The sequence below is a fragment of the Astyanax mexicanus genome, chromosome 16, assembly GCF_023375975.1.
Source record: "Astyanax mexicanus isolate ESR-SI-001 chromosome 16, AstMex3_surface, whole genome shotgun sequence".
NCBI classification, from domain to species: Eukaryota; Metazoa; Chordata; class Actinopteri; order Characiformes; family Acestrorhamphidae; genus Astyanax; species Astyanax mexicanus.
In genome coordinates, this window is record NC_064423.1 from 16,013,112 (window position 1) to 16,031,152 (window position 18,041).

The 18,041-nt window shown below is 36.3% G+C and overlaps 1 protein-coding gene across 1 annotated transcript in view; it reads right to left on the reverse strand.

Moving 5' to 3' along the window:
• Positions 1-17,252, reverse strand: part of osbpl1a (oxysterol binding protein-like 1A) — a 33,519-nt gene extending 16,267 nt beyond the window's left edge. Inside the window, exons 1-14 of the mRNA XM_007240098.4 lie at positions 16,875-17,252; positions 10,474-10,599; positions 10,250-10,335; positions 10,064-10,138; positions 9,111-9,222; positions 8,782-8,867; positions 6,598-6,742; positions 5,573-5,640; positions 5,284-5,328; positions 4,754-4,827; positions 4,539-4,602; positions 3,370-3,465; positions 2,071-2,193; positions 1,390-1,471 (exon numbers count right to left, since the gene is read on the reverse strand). Coding sequence (XP_007240160.3) covers positions 1,390-1,471; positions 2,071-2,193; positions 3,370-3,465; positions 4,539-4,602; positions 4,754-4,827; positions 5,284-5,328; positions 5,573-5,640; positions 6,598-6,742; positions 8,782-8,867; positions 9,111-9,222; positions 10,064-10,138; positions 10,250-10,335; positions 10,474-10,597 — 1,180 coding nt within the window. The 5' untranslated portion in view covers positions 10,598-10,599; positions 16,875-17,252. The remainder of the gene's footprint in view (positions 1-1,389; positions 1,472-2,070; positions 2,194-3,369; positions 3,466-4,538; positions 4,603-4,753; positions 4,828-5,283; positions 5,329-5,572; positions 5,641-6,597; positions 6,743-8,781; positions 8,868-9,110; positions 9,223-10,063; positions 10,139-10,249; positions 10,336-10,473; positions 10,600-16,874) is intronic.
• Positions 17,253-18,041: the final 789 nt, after the last annotated feature.

The following is an 18,041-nucleotide window of genomic DNA, read 5'->3' on the forward strand; positions in this document are numbered from 1 at the left end:
CAAACAAGAAACTTGGGCCCAAACCAATTTCACCCTTTGGCCAATTCTGAAACACTTGGGATATTGAAATAAAACATTGCTTGGTACATTTAAATTAACTTAAAACTTAATTTGTATCAATAATGGAACAATTTTGATATCTCCATTATTTTATATTATGTCTAATTAGGGCTGTCAATGTTAAAACGTTAACGCAGGCTGTTCATTTGGAATCAGTTACTTGCGTTACTATTTTTTTTTTTATGCAAGTTAATTAAGGCACCAAGTTTGACTTCTGCTGTAATCTGCCCCGCCCCCCACCCAACGCTACGTTGATTTTATTTCCCCTCAAATATACAAGCATATATATCACAGAATTTAGTTTTAATTGGAATACATTTTTTAATCGATTGACACCACTAGTTTTATATATTATATTATGGTAACACTGTAACAGTAGGGTTGCAAACCAGAAACTTGGGCCCAAACCCATTTTACCCCTTGGCCCTACCCCTTAGTCCTACCTCTGCTTTGTGCGTTCAGGGCTAGGTGTACTGATTCTTGTTAGGCTGAAGTATTAGTGCCACATGACCCCTTCAACTGATGCAACAGACCACAGTGGCTGCAGCATTTAAGGTGGACTGTAAAAACTGAAATAAAATAAAAGCTAATTTCAGCTACCTATCACAGAGGAATTAATAAATGGACAATTACAATTAATTGCTTCACCTTCTACGATACTCTAAAGTTTACAAGTTAACCAGCTGCTAGGTTGCTGAACTTTAGCGCTTCACTGCTATATATCTGTATCGGGTTCTTGAAGGGTTGTCCCAATACATAGGGGGAGGATTTCACCACTTCCCATTGTAATTCTATACCAATGGAAAGTGTTGCACTCGAAAACAGGTGGAAAGGGTTCAAAAGAAAAATGGGATTGGGACTTGGACTGTTATGGACTGGTTCTGTATCTGCTTTACTGACAAATCCAGGTTATGTTTGGAAATCTATATTCTGCTGGTGAGACTATCATGGAAGCCACTGCATAGACCATTAGTCAGTCACCCCTAGTAGTAATATGAGGGACACAGACAGCTCAGTGATAGTATGCAGAACATCCTGCAGCCACATGTGTTGCCTCTCCTGGCAGGGCTTCCAACTGGCATTTTTCAACAGGATAATACTCGCACACACAAAGACACTGATGCTCATGGAGGCTGCACTTGACAACTTACAGCACTTAAAAGATCTGATGCTAACATTAGTTTTGATGTCAGATACAAAGCCCTATTTTGTATCCTGAAGATGTTCTTGTTGTCTATAGCCCTTGTAATTATCCAGATCCCTTCATATGCTCACATTCAAGAATTGTGAAAAACTAAAGTAAAAGAGCAAAACTGCCACTGTTCTCACGTTCAGAGAGTCCATCTTCTTTCAGCATAGAAAGAAGAGCCAAAACATCAGCCTCCAACTTCCCGTGGCATGTCTCAGCGTGCTGTGAAAGTAAGAAGATGGAGAAAAATATAAAAAAGAGAACAGAAGCCACAGAAAGAAAGAGAAAGCCAAAGAAAGAGGGACAGAGAGAGTCAGTGGTATTGAGTCACCATTTCCACTTCCTGATGCTAAGTAATGTCATATTGAGAAGGAAGAAGTTACAGAATTACATGAACACAACACAAACATGTTCTGCTGCACTGAGGCTACTGAATAAGCGACTGGGGTGATCTAGCAAATTTCAGTAACCAATAATTTAACATTGATAAAGTTAAAAATAATTTATTTCCATAGTAAAACTGTCTGTACTTTAAAAACACTGTATAATAAATCACCCTGTCTAAAAAGAGCCTCTCCAAAACAGCAACTATAAACAAGAAGGCAAATAGCTGGAAATCAATGAAAAATATATTTTTTTATTTGTCCATTTATCATATTTTTACTCAAAGTAAAGGAAAGTGGCTGTGTTTAAATTATGTATTAAGTAAATAAGACGGAAAAAATAATATATAATTTTTTTCTTTGGGCAGAAACAGAATATGACATGAAATCAGAAAGAAAGAGAAAAAATGAGGATAATAGAAAATATAAGATCCTTACCAGCACTGAATCGGTGAGCTCCCCTGGTTTCATCACCTCATCCTCGTCTTCCTCACTGGCCTGCTCCTGTGAGCAGTAATGAGTGCTGAAGGCAGAGTGCTCTTCTATAGCATCCAACCATTTCTGTAACCACACACACACACACACACATACACACACAAAATTAAACATGACACACAAGCCTACAAATCATTATTTTAACTTCATTTTATGGACAAATGTATTGGGTTCTAACAGCAAAAGTGGAATATTTTTCTGCACTATGCTTCTTAGACACACTGCACTGTAACTTTATATAGTTGGACACTTTGTGGCTGAGCGGCTTTGATCTTTAAATGCTTCCAGTTGTCAGTAATACCACTTACAGCTGATGATGGAATATCCAAGAGGAACTTCCACCAACTGACTTGTTGCAACGGTGCCATACAATTACCGTATTTTCCGCTATAAGGCGCACAGGCGTCTATTTTCTGGTCTATTTTCATATATAAGACGCACTGGATTATAAGGTGCATTGTGCGACACTAGTAAGGAACAGGGGTGTCGCCATGTTTTCGGTATAATTCAGCAGGTCTTGCCGTTGGTTTGTGGTTAAGTAAAGCTAAACTTAAGTAAACAAAACTGTAATTCTTAAAAAAAAAAGGCATTCTTCAAACGTTCTTTTAAGTCGAGTGCTGGATGTTAATCTACACAGATTTCTCCACTGACTACCAGTTGATGCTCACATCAAATTCAAAATTCAATTGCCTACAAGGTGATGACAGAACAGCTCCTTCCTACCTGCACTCACTCCTGAAGGCTTACGCTACCTCCCGGCCGCTGCGCTCCTCCAATGAACGTCGCCTCGCTTTACCAAACAAACATTCACACAAAGCCCACAAATCCAGACTCATACAGAGTTCCTCAATGGTGGAACAAACTACCTTCCTCTACCAGATCAGGCTCCAGGCCAATAATACTCACCTCTTAATGGCTAAAGGACTAGTGCTTAAGGGCCAATGCTAATACTGCTCCAGTCTCTGTGCTGGAGGACTAAACTGAAACTCCTGTATAACGCTGTACTTCAGCAGAGTGATTTTACTGCTCCTTACAACCTGACTGATAAAATGTATACATAAGACGCACCGTAATATAAAGCGCACTAAGAATTTGGGGGTAAATTAAAGGATTTTAGATGCACCTTATGGTGTGAAAAAATAAATTTAATGACTGAGAAGTGTATCCCAATCTTTTTGTCCATAGTGTACAGTGTATATTGTGTATGGTATGTGTGTGAATGTTTCCCCACCCCTGACTTACTTTTCTGGCACCTTCAGGATCACTTTTTGGTGAAACTTTAAAGTGAAGGATGCTGTCGTCGAAGCACTTCACTGTAAAATAGCACTTCTCCTTAATCTGCAGGAGAGCGAAAACGGCATGTCAGCACTGTGTGCATATATATATATATATATATATATATATATATATATATATATATATATATATATATATATATATATACACACATATAAAAAGATAGCTGCACCCAGAAGGAAGTGCCAGATTGCAAGTCTGGAAGAAATGTGTAAGGAAGATAATGTTTACCAAGAACAATACATTTCTGAAAGTTTACACTCATACGGGCAAGATTTACTGAGCAACATATGTAATGCATCACTGAAGATCACTGTCTGGCATTCTGCTTTTTTTTGGTAAAGATGACCAACAAATACGTGTGTAAAAGCAATATAATTATCCAAGGAGTATGGTTTGTGTTGGATGAGTCCAGATTACTTTTAGTCTTCATTACAGGCACTTTATTACCCCAGCGTTACTTTAATAAGGTCCTGCAGCCAGGTGTCCTGCTAGTTCTGACTGCACAAATCCAGTGCACTGTTCCAACAACACAATGCTCGTCCACATACTGCTGTCTTCTTAAGGGCATGCTTTAAATAAACAGATGATATGCTAGGTAGGGCCAGCCATGTGTCTATTGAGCTATTTCAGATTAAATATGTGGGATGCTACTGAATGCTCTATCAACACTCCATCCTACCCCAAAATTTGCAGACATGTTCAAGGTGCAAGGGATGGATTATCGCAGGACACCATTAGAATCCTCTACAACTGTAATACTTTGTACTTTGGCCTATTGTTATTAATATTAGTTTATCACTAATTCTTGATGTATGGTGGTGCATTTGTACTGTGCAAGTTATTAACATATCTATGTTGTAAATGCCAAGTACTTTAAAAAACTCAATAAACAAAGTTAAAAAAAGGATCCTCTACAACTACTTGTGTATGTGCAGCTCAATAAATACTGCCCATATAAGTTATTATAAAAAGAAATTATAATTTATTGTTCCTGGGTAATCTTTATCTTTCTTGTGATTAGCACTGTCATCCAACACACAACACTTTAAATGTATAAAAAAAAGAAAATACATAAATATAATCATATATATATATTTACTCATTAATCTTACACTACACTGGGCTTGTGTCAGGGGTTTACAGCCTTGCCTCTGAGTGGTGGAAGCTGCGTCTGACCTACATTTAACAGGAAACAGAACATGATCAATTGATAACAAAACATAATGGAAGTTTTAAAATGTGTTATTAAATGAAGATTCTGTATATGCTGTATTTAAAATACATATATTTCTATTACAAAAAATGACTTTTTCATTAGATATCTTACTGTGTAGGGTACCAAGACAGCACTCCGTCCTGAAGAACTACCCAGTGGGAACGCCATCCAAAGAACCTGGTGCTCTGAAACAGACAACATATTTTAAAGCCTAATTAAACCTAATTAAAATATATTTTTAAGCCAAATCAAACAAAACTTTACATTCTTATGTACATGAAGCAAATTTGTGGATTGCATAAAGAACATCTGGAAGTGTTTCTGATTTCCAGTACAGAATCATGCCTGTTTTAATGCAGTGCTGCCTGAGGGCCAGAAGATCACCAGCATCTAATATTCCCCACTGGCCTTGTCCCATGTGCACCGAAATTTTAATTGTTCATGTTATTGTATTTTAGATGGCAGGATATGCACATTCTTTGTAATATTACATGGAAAATATTACATGGAAAATATTACATTTTCCAGAAAATTTTAAGACAGCTATTCCCAGGCAGATGATTCTCTGTTCTTTTTTGCTTTTAAGATCTTAATCAAATTAACTCATTCACAGTCAGAGATTTTCATTGCTACAAACATACCTTCCAGAGAGGACCTTCAAATATCTGAACATAACGCCGCAAACCCTAAAAACAAAAACAAAGCAGTATAGTTACATATGCATACATGCAACAACTAAAATATAGTATATAACGTGTATAGCTACTAATGCATTAAAAAAATCCATTGTTGCATTAGTCTAGACCCTGCATTACATTTATAGGTTTTATTAAATGTTTTAACCAAGTTATTTATTACTTTTCTGAGTGTTTTACATAACTGGGAAATTGTTAAAATATTAAAAGCTACAGTGATGTTTACTGAACTCACCTTACTTATATTGCCCTCTAGGATCATCCTCAACTCAGCGTCTTTCGCCAGGTCAAACACAGTCTGACCTGAAACCAAAAAACAGAGAAGAATATACAATATTTAGTGCGTTCCCCATTATATCTCTTTCAATAAGGCTTTAAAATAGAATAATAAGAAAATTTTATTTTCTTATTATTATTTTAAATCACTGTGCAAAAATCTTAAATTTCTAGACAGTATTATGTGAATGGTTACATGGTAAACATACATTTTAACAAAATTAGCCTTACTTTTTTATACAATTCAGATCAGTAATTGTGACTTTTGATCATTTTACGTGTTTACTTTACACTAACGTTCTCAATGTAAGATAAGACAAGACAAAACAAGACAAGACAAGCCTTTATAAATCTCACCGTGGGATAAAACGTGCAATGCTACAGTCGTGCAGAGAACAGAAATGTCAGGAAATATACAACAATATAAGATAAAAATAAAAATATATATTTACAAAAAATACAAGAGAGCTAAACTAAAAAATAAAGATCTAGAAAAAATAAGATTAGTGGAAGCATGGCTTTCCAATGCGTATATCTGACCATAAGCAATGACCAATGTTATTACACATAGACTGACAGTAATAAATAGCAAATAATCAGTAAATAAGTGCCGATATTGCACACTGTTTGTAAACAGATGATGCTACACATGGTTAATTTAGATATTGCACATAGGAGAGCACTACAGCAGTAATAAGTAAACTGTTTTATTGCATAAAGTAGTAGAAGGAAAAAGTTAACTAATGTCTACTGAGGGCAGCGTGTGACACAATCTGACAGCGACCGGAAGGAAGGACCTGCGGTATCTCTCCTTTACACACCGTGGGTGCAGCAGCTGCCTGGTCAAGTAATTTAAGTCTTTTCATTTTAAATATATACAGAATTTCTATATACAATCTATTTGTTTCCAAATCAAATATGCTAAAAACATTGAAGAACATATTTTATATCTGCATGTTACCTGTATCCTCATATCTACATTACCGTTTTTGTTCTTGATGTTGGGGTTGGCTCCATTCTGCAGAAGTTTAACCGCACACTGTTTCTGGGCCCTGTAAGCAGCGCAGTGTAGAGGCGTGTTCCCCAGCAGGTCTGTGCAGTTGATATTGGGAGGTTTTTCCCTGTTTAGCTACATGAGCACACCAACAATATAATGGGAAAAACTTAAATAACACCAACACTTTGAAGATCCCCATCCCTCTTCAACTCCCTCACCCACAAAACCATCTCAAATGTACTAGATGGAGTTCCATAATTCCAGAGGACACAGTTCCACTGCTTCACAACTCAGTTTCCCCTCAGCTAGACCTTTTAAAGAGCATTACACTTAAGGTAATTAAGAAAATTTCTCTTTTGATTTCCAATATATACATTTTTAAATATTCTAGATGTATAAAAAAGCACCAGCTCATTCAGCTAAATGGACTCTCTTTTCTAAGAACAACATAATGGCCAATATAAGGGGCTGGCTAAAAGTACTGAGGTCCATATAATGTACATTATACCACAGTTACTTCTAACCTTGCAATGTGATTGGCTGGGAGGTGTTCTATGAGTGCCGTTATCAGCCAGTAATGCACTGTAAATGAAGCTCTCCATCTATTACTCCGCCACATACAGGACTTGCAGCACTTACAAGCCAAACAGCACAGCTACAAACAGAGCAGCAATAGAACTATTTTAACTCTCCGAGTGTTTATAACAAAACAGATTTTGGTATTTTCTCCTCATGTGTAACTCAAAATCTTTTAATAATCAGTGATAATGGAACTGTGGTATAATCTCAATATTACACTCGAGGTTCGTGCTAAAATGGGTAATATTGGTACTGCTGTGCTGATCTACAGTCGCAGCACAGCAGCTGTGAGTGAGTGCATTTGCACAACTGTGTCAGCAATGGGTGCAATGTACGATGTTTTCACACCTGTAGTTTTTTTTCCCCCTTAGTTTGAATTGGATTAAACTGGCCAACATGCAAAATGCATCACAACAAACTACATGAGCATGTTGTTTCCATTTATTGGTCAGACCTGTCTGGGATGGAAGCAAGAAAATAAATACATAAAGAATGTTCTGTGTCTGGACTAGCACATACAGGGGTTGGACAATGAAACTGAAACACCTGGTTTTAGACCACAATAATTTATTTTCCTGACAGACAGTTCTGGTGGAAACAGGAGAGTTGAGATGCACATTGAATTCTGCCGTGATTTGAGCAGCCGTGGTTTTATGTTTTTTGGATGCAATCCAGATTAGCACCCGAACATCCCTTTCAGACAGCTTCCTCTTACAGCGTCCACAGTTAATCCTGTTGGATGTGGTTGGCCCTTCTTGGTGGTATGCTGACATTACCCTGGATACCGTGGCTCTTGATACATCACAAAGACTTGCTGTCTTTTTCACTGATGCACCAGCACCTCTTTTGAACTCTGGTATGTCACCCATAATGTTGTGTGCATTGCAATATTTAGAGCAAAACTGTGCTCTTACCCTGCTAATTGAACCTTCACACTCTGCTCTTACTGGTGCAATGCGCAATTAATGAAGATTGGCCACCAGGCTGCTCCAATTTAGCAATGAAACCTCTCACACTAAAATGACAGGTGTTTCAGTTTCATTGTCCAACCCCTGGATGTGTGTGGTGTAAAGCTGATGTTTCCTCATCTCCCACAACGGACATGTGGTGTTGACAGCAGCTTGCACAGATGTGAGTAGTGAGTGTAGTGCACACTGCATTGAGTGTGAAAACAGCTTACCATGGAGCAGCAGCAAAGATTGCAACATGTTAAAAGGTGTCGTAATTATATGGGTAATAAATCAAGGTAAACTGCAACTGAACAGCCGTTTAGCTCAAACTTGAGGAGTACATTTAATTGTATGGTCAGATTGAGGTTGATCACATTCTCACTATAAACAGAAAACTGTTTTGGTCTTTTGCAATTGCGATTACTGTTTTCAAAACAGTTGAAATTAATAGCACCAAGGGTGCAAACAAACCAAACCAGAGTTTTAAGTGGACTAAATAGTGCTGGTGTGAAAACACCCTTTTTTGAAGGGGTGGATCAGGTATTACTTCCCTTTCTTTTAATTAAAAATGACACTATTGCTTAAGATAAAATCTACAGAAACCGGCTTATTAGAAATTTTGTAAATTCCAGTGGGCTGTACCAGTTTTAGGAGAGTGGTTGTGGCTCCCTCTCGCGCTGCTTCCAACACCTGCTGCTCCAGCTTCCTCTCCTCAGTCCGTTCAGCAGCTGGCAGGATAAAAACAACCACAGAGAGTCACATCATTGAGAAACCCCGCCAGCAGGCATCATCATGGGTTTTTTTTTTCAGTGCGGGAACACAAACATCATACATCAGAATCATGTGAACAATCACAGCAATGTTAGTGAATGAAAGTATGATTTCCAAATCAATGAAAAAAAACACTACCACCCAAATTACAAACTGTACATAACATGCACTTCAAATGTGAGAGTCATGCTCATGCTCACCCTCTAACATGCTCCTGACCTCCTCATTGCGAGTGATGTCTTTAGGAATCTGCGCCGTCCCATTGATGACTGCAGGGCAGGCATCGTACTGAAGAAGCAACATGACCACCTCCTACACAGTGATCAGATTAGACAAACATTCAGATTAAGAGCTACATCAATACAGCATGATTATTTTGATGAGTTTATGATACTGTTTTAGAAATGCATGTGGTTTCCTATGGGTGCATTAATATCATTTGGTTTAATTATGAGTTTCTTTGATTTTACCTAATTGAAAACCTCTGGCATATAATCAAGAGAAGGATGGATGATCACAAGCTGCAAAACTGGCTGAGCTGTATGATTAATTTTTTAACCAGGAGTGGCATAACGTAAACCAAAAGCAGTGTGTAAGACTGGTGGAGAAGAATCTGCCAAGATGCGTGAAAAGTGTGATTATAAACCAGGGATATTTCACCAAATACTAATTTCTGAACTCTGATCTTGTTTTCTTTGCATTATTTTAGGTCTGAAAGATTTGCATATTTTTTTTATTTCAGCCATTTCTCATTTTCTGCAAATAAATGATCTAAATGACAATATTTATGTTTGGAATTTAGGAGAAATGTTGTCTGAAGTTTGTAGAATAAAACAACAATGTTAATTTTACTCAAACATATACCGGTAAATAGCAAAATCAGAGAAACTGATTCAGAAACTGAAGTGGTCTCTTATTTTTTTCCAGAGGTGTATGTGAACCCGGAGATTTCACATCTATAACACACTTGAGTCTAGAATGTTCACATGTCCCTAAGGGCCATAATTGCCTGGATCAGGTGTGTATAAGTAGATCCGGTGTGTGTAAGTAGTGTGTGTAAGAGCTTTTATGATCTAGAAAATCTAATTCCACAGGCATTAATGTGTAGTCGGTCCCCTTTATGCAGTTCTAATATCAGGTGTGGAGTGGCTACCTTTCTTCCTGTGAAGGCCGCTTTGTGAAGTGGTGTGTCTCCTACATTGTTCGTCAGATTTGCGTCCGCTCCAGCCTGAAGACAGAATCAAAACTGTAAAAGCTTCAAAAATGCCATGATTAAATGTTTAGTTTGTTAAAAGATTTAGTTTTTATTAACCTGTCACAATTAATCTATCAAATTCACCTTGAGAAGCTCCTCCACCACGTCCCTGTGGCCAAAGTAACAGGCCAGATGAAGAGGCGTCCACCCAAAATTGGATTTGCTCTTGCCTGAGATAATAATAAAGATCAGGTATTAATGTAAACTGAATATTTGATAGCTTACAGCATAAGCACTTGTTTGAGAATATAGTGACTTCTAATCTACGACTGTAACACTGTTTTTGATGTGTCAGACTCAGATCCTACCTTTACAGTTGACATCGATTTTGACTTCTTCCTTAATTTTGGACATCAGAAGCTTCTGGATCCCCTGCAGGTTCCCATTTCGGGCATCCCGGAGGAATTGCTCCTCTGGGTCAAGCTCCTCCATTACTTTAATAACATGAAATTAAAGATTAGAGAGTCAATATATTATGTTTACTGAGAATATGCAATATTATTAGATGCTACAATGAAAAATGATGCCATGATATAGATTTCTGACTATAAATAAATATCCTCTGCAACACTATCTCACTAAGCATCTGAATACATCATAAAAAGACTCAATCATATCAATTTTAGAGAGCTTTAGAGTACAGCAAAAGATGATAAAGTAAAGACAGATATAATGAAGATACATACATGTGGTTTCACAGCAGAATAAGGCAGAACAGACATAATTAACTGAATATTTTAATATTTTATTGTATTTAATATTTATATGACATATTTTTTTTCTTTGGTACAAGCAGCTCATGTTGCTCAGTTGGCTTAATGTTTGGATTCTACTACATGTTTCTTCTACCAGTATATCTCAGATTCAATATGCATTGCATGTGCGTATTTGCATGTTTGATTGCGGGGCAAAAGTTGAGGGATGTGCACGCTCTTTGATTGACTGGTTAATTAACATATTTAGTCCATATGTTTGGATACAGCATCATGGGACAATGCAATTGAAAAACTTGACTTTTATTTGAGCTTATTATTACAGAATGGACTGAGTAAAGAGAATTGCTGCTCTTTTGAAAAGAATAAAGCCATCAATTCAGGGATAAACAAGCAGTTTTTTCAATCATAAAGGGTACCTTAGTTATTTTGGACAGGACACCACACTATTGTTTATTTTATTATTTGCATTGTTCATCTGTTGCTATGATTTTTTTTTCTGTTTTCTGCTTAATCTGGGCCCAGACAAGGTGGAGCATTGATATGCACTAATATTTACTAATACTCATTGGATGAGCATAACACATAGTTTTTTATTGGCTGTTTTGATAACCATATGATGAAATTATAATAATCTTATATTACATTATTTAATGACACTTTCACAATACACAATATCTTTTGTATGTATCAGAAGATTCTTAAAAATAATTGTATATACTTCATCATGTATTGATCTTTATTTATCTCAACACAACAAATTAAAGAGGACTAATAATTATACTCACACAAGATTGACAGTTGGCTCAGTGCTCTTTAAGAACTGATGATATTCTCAATATGATTTACAAAAAAAAGCACATTGTCGATATGATTTATTACAATACAATAAAATATCAGGGCTGCTGAAAAGCAGGACATTTTAAATGAACGAATTTCAGCCAATGTATCAAAATTCAGTGAAGAAATGTTGATTGTGTTGAAACAAATGTTGATGGTGAGGAAATGAATTGTTTAAAAATTAGTCAGCAGCACAAGATTCCCCATGTGATTGAACCTGACAGAGCATTGCATTAATGGTATTTATTTGTTTCCCTGTCTTTTTACGCTCAGTCATTACAGTTCCAACACTTCCTCACAACAGTTCCTAGAGTCACTGTCAGGACAGAAGCAGAGAAACCACTGTCTTGTGACTTCCTTGCTCTTAGAAGGAAATAAAAATGCTGCTGTGATCTTTCTCAGGCATACGGCAGAAATGCACATGATGCTAGTTTTTTTTTTATATGTGTGCTTTTACAAACAAGCTCACCAATAATACTGCTATTTCTGATACTGCTATATTCCATTAGAAATGGTCTAGACACCTGAAACAATGGGTCAAAAAAAAAAAAGGCTGATTTTATCAAATTGAAGAAATGTGACATAGCTGGATTAACTGCTTGTCAGCAGCTCATGCAACCTAGCAGACTGGATCTGCATAAGCCTAAGTGAAACAATGGCTAGGAGAGGTTGAGACTCTACACCTAGCCCCACCTAAATTTATGCTCTGTACAAACACAGACACCGAACAAACCAAGGCCTACAGGCCTACATACCAAACCTGATCAGTCATAACATAAATACCACCTGCCTAATAATGGGTAATTTCCCATTGTGCCGTCAAAACAGTTCTGACCACAGGTGACCTGCGGTTTCTGACACCCAAGTCTTGCTAAAGAGGTGGGACCTCCATGAACATCAATTAGCTATTAACACCTTAAAGAACATGTCTCAAACCCTAGTTCACTAGATGTCCTTTTTTACAGCACCAAAGGTGTCAAAAATATTTACATTTATTTCACTGGTATAAATAAATGCAAGTTAAAGTAATGTAAGGGGAAAAATGCTTTTAAGGACAAAAGCTTAGGCCATGCCACTGGAGCCTATAGTGCACTACCCTGACCCTCTTTCAAAAACAATATTTTCTAAAAGGCATAATAACTATTATGTCATATTAAATGTTAATGTTTAAAAATTGCATATATGCACTAGGCTAGCTGCATATATCGCCACTGAAAATTAATGTACTTTAGTACAATTGAAATATATTAAAAAAGCTTAGTTTGGACATATGGAGGGTCTCTGGCACGGATCATCTCCATACTAGACTACAAACGTCTGCTTTATTCTTGCTGAAGTGTGACATGACGTTATGTGCAGGTGTGATTGATCGTGAATAAACCAACAGGGTGTCGGAATGGTATAATGTTTATACTTCTTAACCAACCACAATTTAATTACAGTACTTAATCTGGATGGAAAGATTTATCTGGATAGGTTTTTTTTAATGATAAGAAGCTGGAATTAAAACAAGCTGAAATGAAATAGGAGTTACAAGGGTATTTTTAAGAAGTATAAAGAAAAGATAATTGAGTGAAAATGAAAGTAAGAAGTAAAAAAGGAAGGTAGAAGATACTCCAGTAAAGTATAGATAATCAATATTCCTACGTAAGTAAGGGAACAAAGTATTTGTACTTTGTTACTTGACACCTCTTTGCAGCACTTTGGTATGTACTGACTACTGCATACAAAGAAAACCCCTCAAAAGCAGCAATCACATTTAAGAACTGACTCTTTTTTATTACTTGCTGCCTGATATATCCACACCTTGAATAGTGCCATTGAAAGATGGAAAAAAAAATGGCAAAATAAAAATCAAAATCAGTGTTTGGTAAAAATTAGTGAACAGGCCAAATAATTTATACCAAATAATGATCACAATCTCTATAGAACTTGGTTATGGCTAGGATAATGATTTAAGCTGAGCTAACTTAGCCTTAGCATCTGTTTGTTTACCAAAAGACTTGCTGCATTTCTCTGTGTAAATTTCACTCACATGTGACTGGAGTAGAACTGCCAAGGTTGCTATATACATTTATGCACTTTGTTTGTCTTCAATAAATACATTTTAATTTTATAACAAACAGAGTAACAGCAATTCATTTAGGCTATTTTATTTATTCACTGGTGAAAAAAAGTGGCATAATAAATAAAAACCTGCAAAAAATCATGTTTTCTGCATTCGGTAAATTGTTTCATTTTGTTTCATTTTGACCAAAAATGTATTTTTGTGCAAGACCCAGTATCACTCATCGGATGTCACATCTACCACCCTTATCGAATAGTCCACAAACTTGTTAAGGCAGTAAGCAGTAGCACCAGACCAGTCAAACGAGGGAACAACAACTTTATCACCAGGAGATCTAAAATGCCTCAGTGTGTGTATTACAGCTGACTCAAAAAATATGTTACAAGCACACTAATCTCATAAAACGCTCTTTGTGTGAGAATGTTTGTGGGCTGCATTCCAAGTAAGACGTTTAAGGAATCCATTAAAGTAACATAGGCCCACTATTGTGAAGTTAACTAGGTCTACACCGGAGTTGAAGAGATTTGGAGATATTTGAAAAGCATGCTGTATAAAAAACAATGGTATACATTATGTTAAAAGTCCCTCTGAATGCATGTAGAATGTATAATGAATGCAGACAGATGGCCAGTGCTTTAAACTATAAAAAAAATACTGCTACTATAAAACTGTCCAGACATTTTTCTTAATTTCTTTTTCCCATCATTTTTTATGACATTTCCTCCCCAATTTACACAGCCAATTACCCAATTCACTCACTAGGACTTCCCCTATCACTAGTGATGCCCCAACACTAGGAGGGTGAAGACTAGCACATGGCTCCTCCAATACATGTGAAGTCAGCCACCACCTCTTTTTGAACTGCTGCTGATGCAGCATTGCCGTTTAGCAGCACGCTGCACTCGGAGTAAAGCGCAGCAACTCGGTTCTAATATGTCAGCTCACAGACGCATTGTGCTCTCTCAGGGCTCTGGTAGCTGATGGCAAGCCACATAAACAGGATTCGAACCGGTGATCTCCTGAAATCCGTGTATCATTCGTTCATTTGATATTCAATTGAGAATCAAAATCGGAAAATTAAAAAACCAATTCGTTTTTTCGTTTTTTCGTTTTTGAATATAATACCAAAAAACGAATAACGGCTTGTATTTTGTATTTTTATTTGGTTATCCAAACAAAAATTGGAAATTTAAAAAACGGACCAGGAGCCGAATTTGATTTTGATTTTGAACTTGACCCATTTGTGTGCCCCGGAAGTTACTGATTTGTTTATTCTTGGTGGGTTTCTGTTGCGCGGGAGTTCACTGCAGTGTTATCTACACAGTCTGTATTGCTGTAGGCAGCATGGCCGGACTGGAACCACATTCTGGCCTAATTAAAGATCTTTTTGAAGGTGGTAAGACGCATGAAGAGATTTCGTGCACGTTGCAGCAAATGGGGATCCAGCGATGTTCTGCAATGAGTGTTAGAAGGTTCTGTGTTCAACACGACCTTAAGCGAAAAAGACATGTATTTTCTGTTGTCATATCGTCTTCTTTCACTGCAACGCGTTTAGTTCCTCTGAACAAGATAAAACTCTCCATCCTCAACTCCATCCAAAGCCTACAGCAATACAGACTGTGTAGATAACACTGCAGTGAACTCCCGCGCAACAGAAACCCACCAAGAATAAACAAATCAGTAACTTCCGGGGCACACAAATGGGTCAAGTTCAAAATCAAAATCAAATTCGGCTCCTGGTCCGTTTTTTAAATTTCCAATTTTTGTTTGGATAACCAAATAAAAATACAAAATACAAGCCGTTATTCGTTTTTTGGTATTATATTCAAAAACGAAAAAACGAAAAAACGAATTGGTTTTTTAATTTTCCGATTTTGATTCTCAATTGAATATCAAATGAACGAATGATACACGGATTTCCTGATCCTAGCGTCAGCACTTAGCTTGCTGGACCACTCAGAGCCCCTATGTCCATAAATTCTTTATTAATGTGTAAACATACTGACTGCTGGGCCAACCAGTATTGGGAAGATATTATATTTTGCCTATATTATTTAGCCTATATTACATAGCCTATATATTATCACTTTTAATAGGCTTTAAGTGGAAAAAGCATGTAGGATAAAAACACTGTGCTTATAAGATGCACACAGGAGGTTGATCAGTATGGAGCCACAGAATTTTTCCTAACAATATCTCTCAATTAGAGGTGGGCGATATGGCCCTAAAATAATATCATGATATTTCATGGTATTTTTTTGACAACGATACTCTACACTGAATACAAATAAATAAATAAATAAATAAACTACTACAACAAAATAAAAAATAAACTCTATCATTGCATACAATATAATATGGCACACTAAATTAAAACTGAATTAAAATGAACAGATATAATCTGTCTTTAGAAGATAGATCACAGGAAATGAGAACAGTGTGAATTTCCCTTGCTTAAAAATAGCAAAAAAGTAGTACCCTAATGTAATAATTAGGGGTGGTTGATATTTCAGGGTATAATATCATTCATTATATTACAAAATGCTGTCAAGTTCTACTCTGTGCTCTAAGCAGTCAGTGGTCATTTATAATCAATCAAACATAATTCATCATCCATGCAGTAATTATCCAATAGGAGGCTCTTAGCTATTTTCTTATTAAATGTTAAATCCAGGTGGTGACATTATTTTTTTTGCCCAGGCAATGTATGACTAGTCTTGGTAATGTGACTATAGTCAGAATGTCTTTATTGATATATAATATATTAATATTAGTAGTAAATATTTCATAGTTGATATCTGAAATCAATCGTCACATCTTCTACTAGTAAAACGTCATTACGTAAAAACTGAGCTAGAACCTCTATTGCTGGTGTAACTTCAGGTTAAAACTGATAGTATAATTCCCTCTATTTGACAGTAAAGATGGTTTAAGAATGAACAGTAAGTTTGGAGCTCGTTGAAACTTTCAGAATATCCCCAAAACAATGTAGTGAACAGCTGGGATTAACTAAACTGAATCTAATTTTTTATAGTATCCATGTGCGCTTTATTTATCAGTAGCTCCTCCGGTCGGAGAAATGACCTACCTGTCTCTGTAGTTTAACACATGACCCTGGACTCCTCCTGAAGAGTCTCCGGGCAGCTGAGGTGCAGAACTCTGAATAATAATATCGAGGGTTTCGCTGCGGCTTCAGTTAAAGAGCAGATTAGAGGAGGCATGTGATGTTCTGAGCTCTGATCTCTCCCATTAACAACACCACACTCCAGCTGCTTCACCCAGCACTGAACAGCCTCTCTCCTTAACCTACATTACAACTAACCTATAAACCAAACCTGCTCAAACACTAAACTACACTACAGTTCAGCAACACAGAGATAACTCAGCTTTACTCCCCAAATAACCGCCCAGCCTCCTCCCAGCTGACAGCACAGCGCTAACAACACAACCTCCTGCCTGCTGCTGGAAACCCGCCAAAATAAAAGCCCTCATCAAAATATCTAAATCCAGCTCTAGTCTCACAGAGAGTTTTTACCTTGTTTTTATAGTTTAACCATGATTACCATATTTTTACCATGTTTACCATATTTTTACCATGTTTTTATAGTTTTACCATGTTTACCATATTTTTACCATGTTTTTATAGTTTTACCATATTTACCATATTTTTACCATGTTTACCATATTACATGTTTTACAGTTTTACCATGTTTAAAATATTTACCATACTTTTACCATGTTTACCTTAATTTACTATGTTTACCATATTTGTATTATATTTACCATACTTTTACCATGTTTATCATATTTTTCCCATGTTTTTATATTTTTACCATGTTTACCATATTTTTTTTATCATGTTTACCATATTTTTACCTTGTTTTTAGAGTTTAACCATGATTACCATATTTTTACCATGTTTACCATATTTTTACCTTGTTTTTAGAGTTTAACCATGATTAGCACATTTTTACCATGTTTACCATATTTTTACCTTGTTTTTAGAGTTTAACCATGATTAGCACATTTTTACCATGTTTACCATATTTTTACCATGTTTTACAGTTTGCCCATTGTTTACCATACTTTTACCATGTTTACCATATTTACCATACTTTTACATGTTTACCTTAATTTACAATGTTTACCATATTTTTATTATATCTACCATACTTTAACTATGTTTAACATAATTATTTTTTTATCATGTTTACCATATTTTTACCATGTTTACCTTATTTTACCATGTTTTATA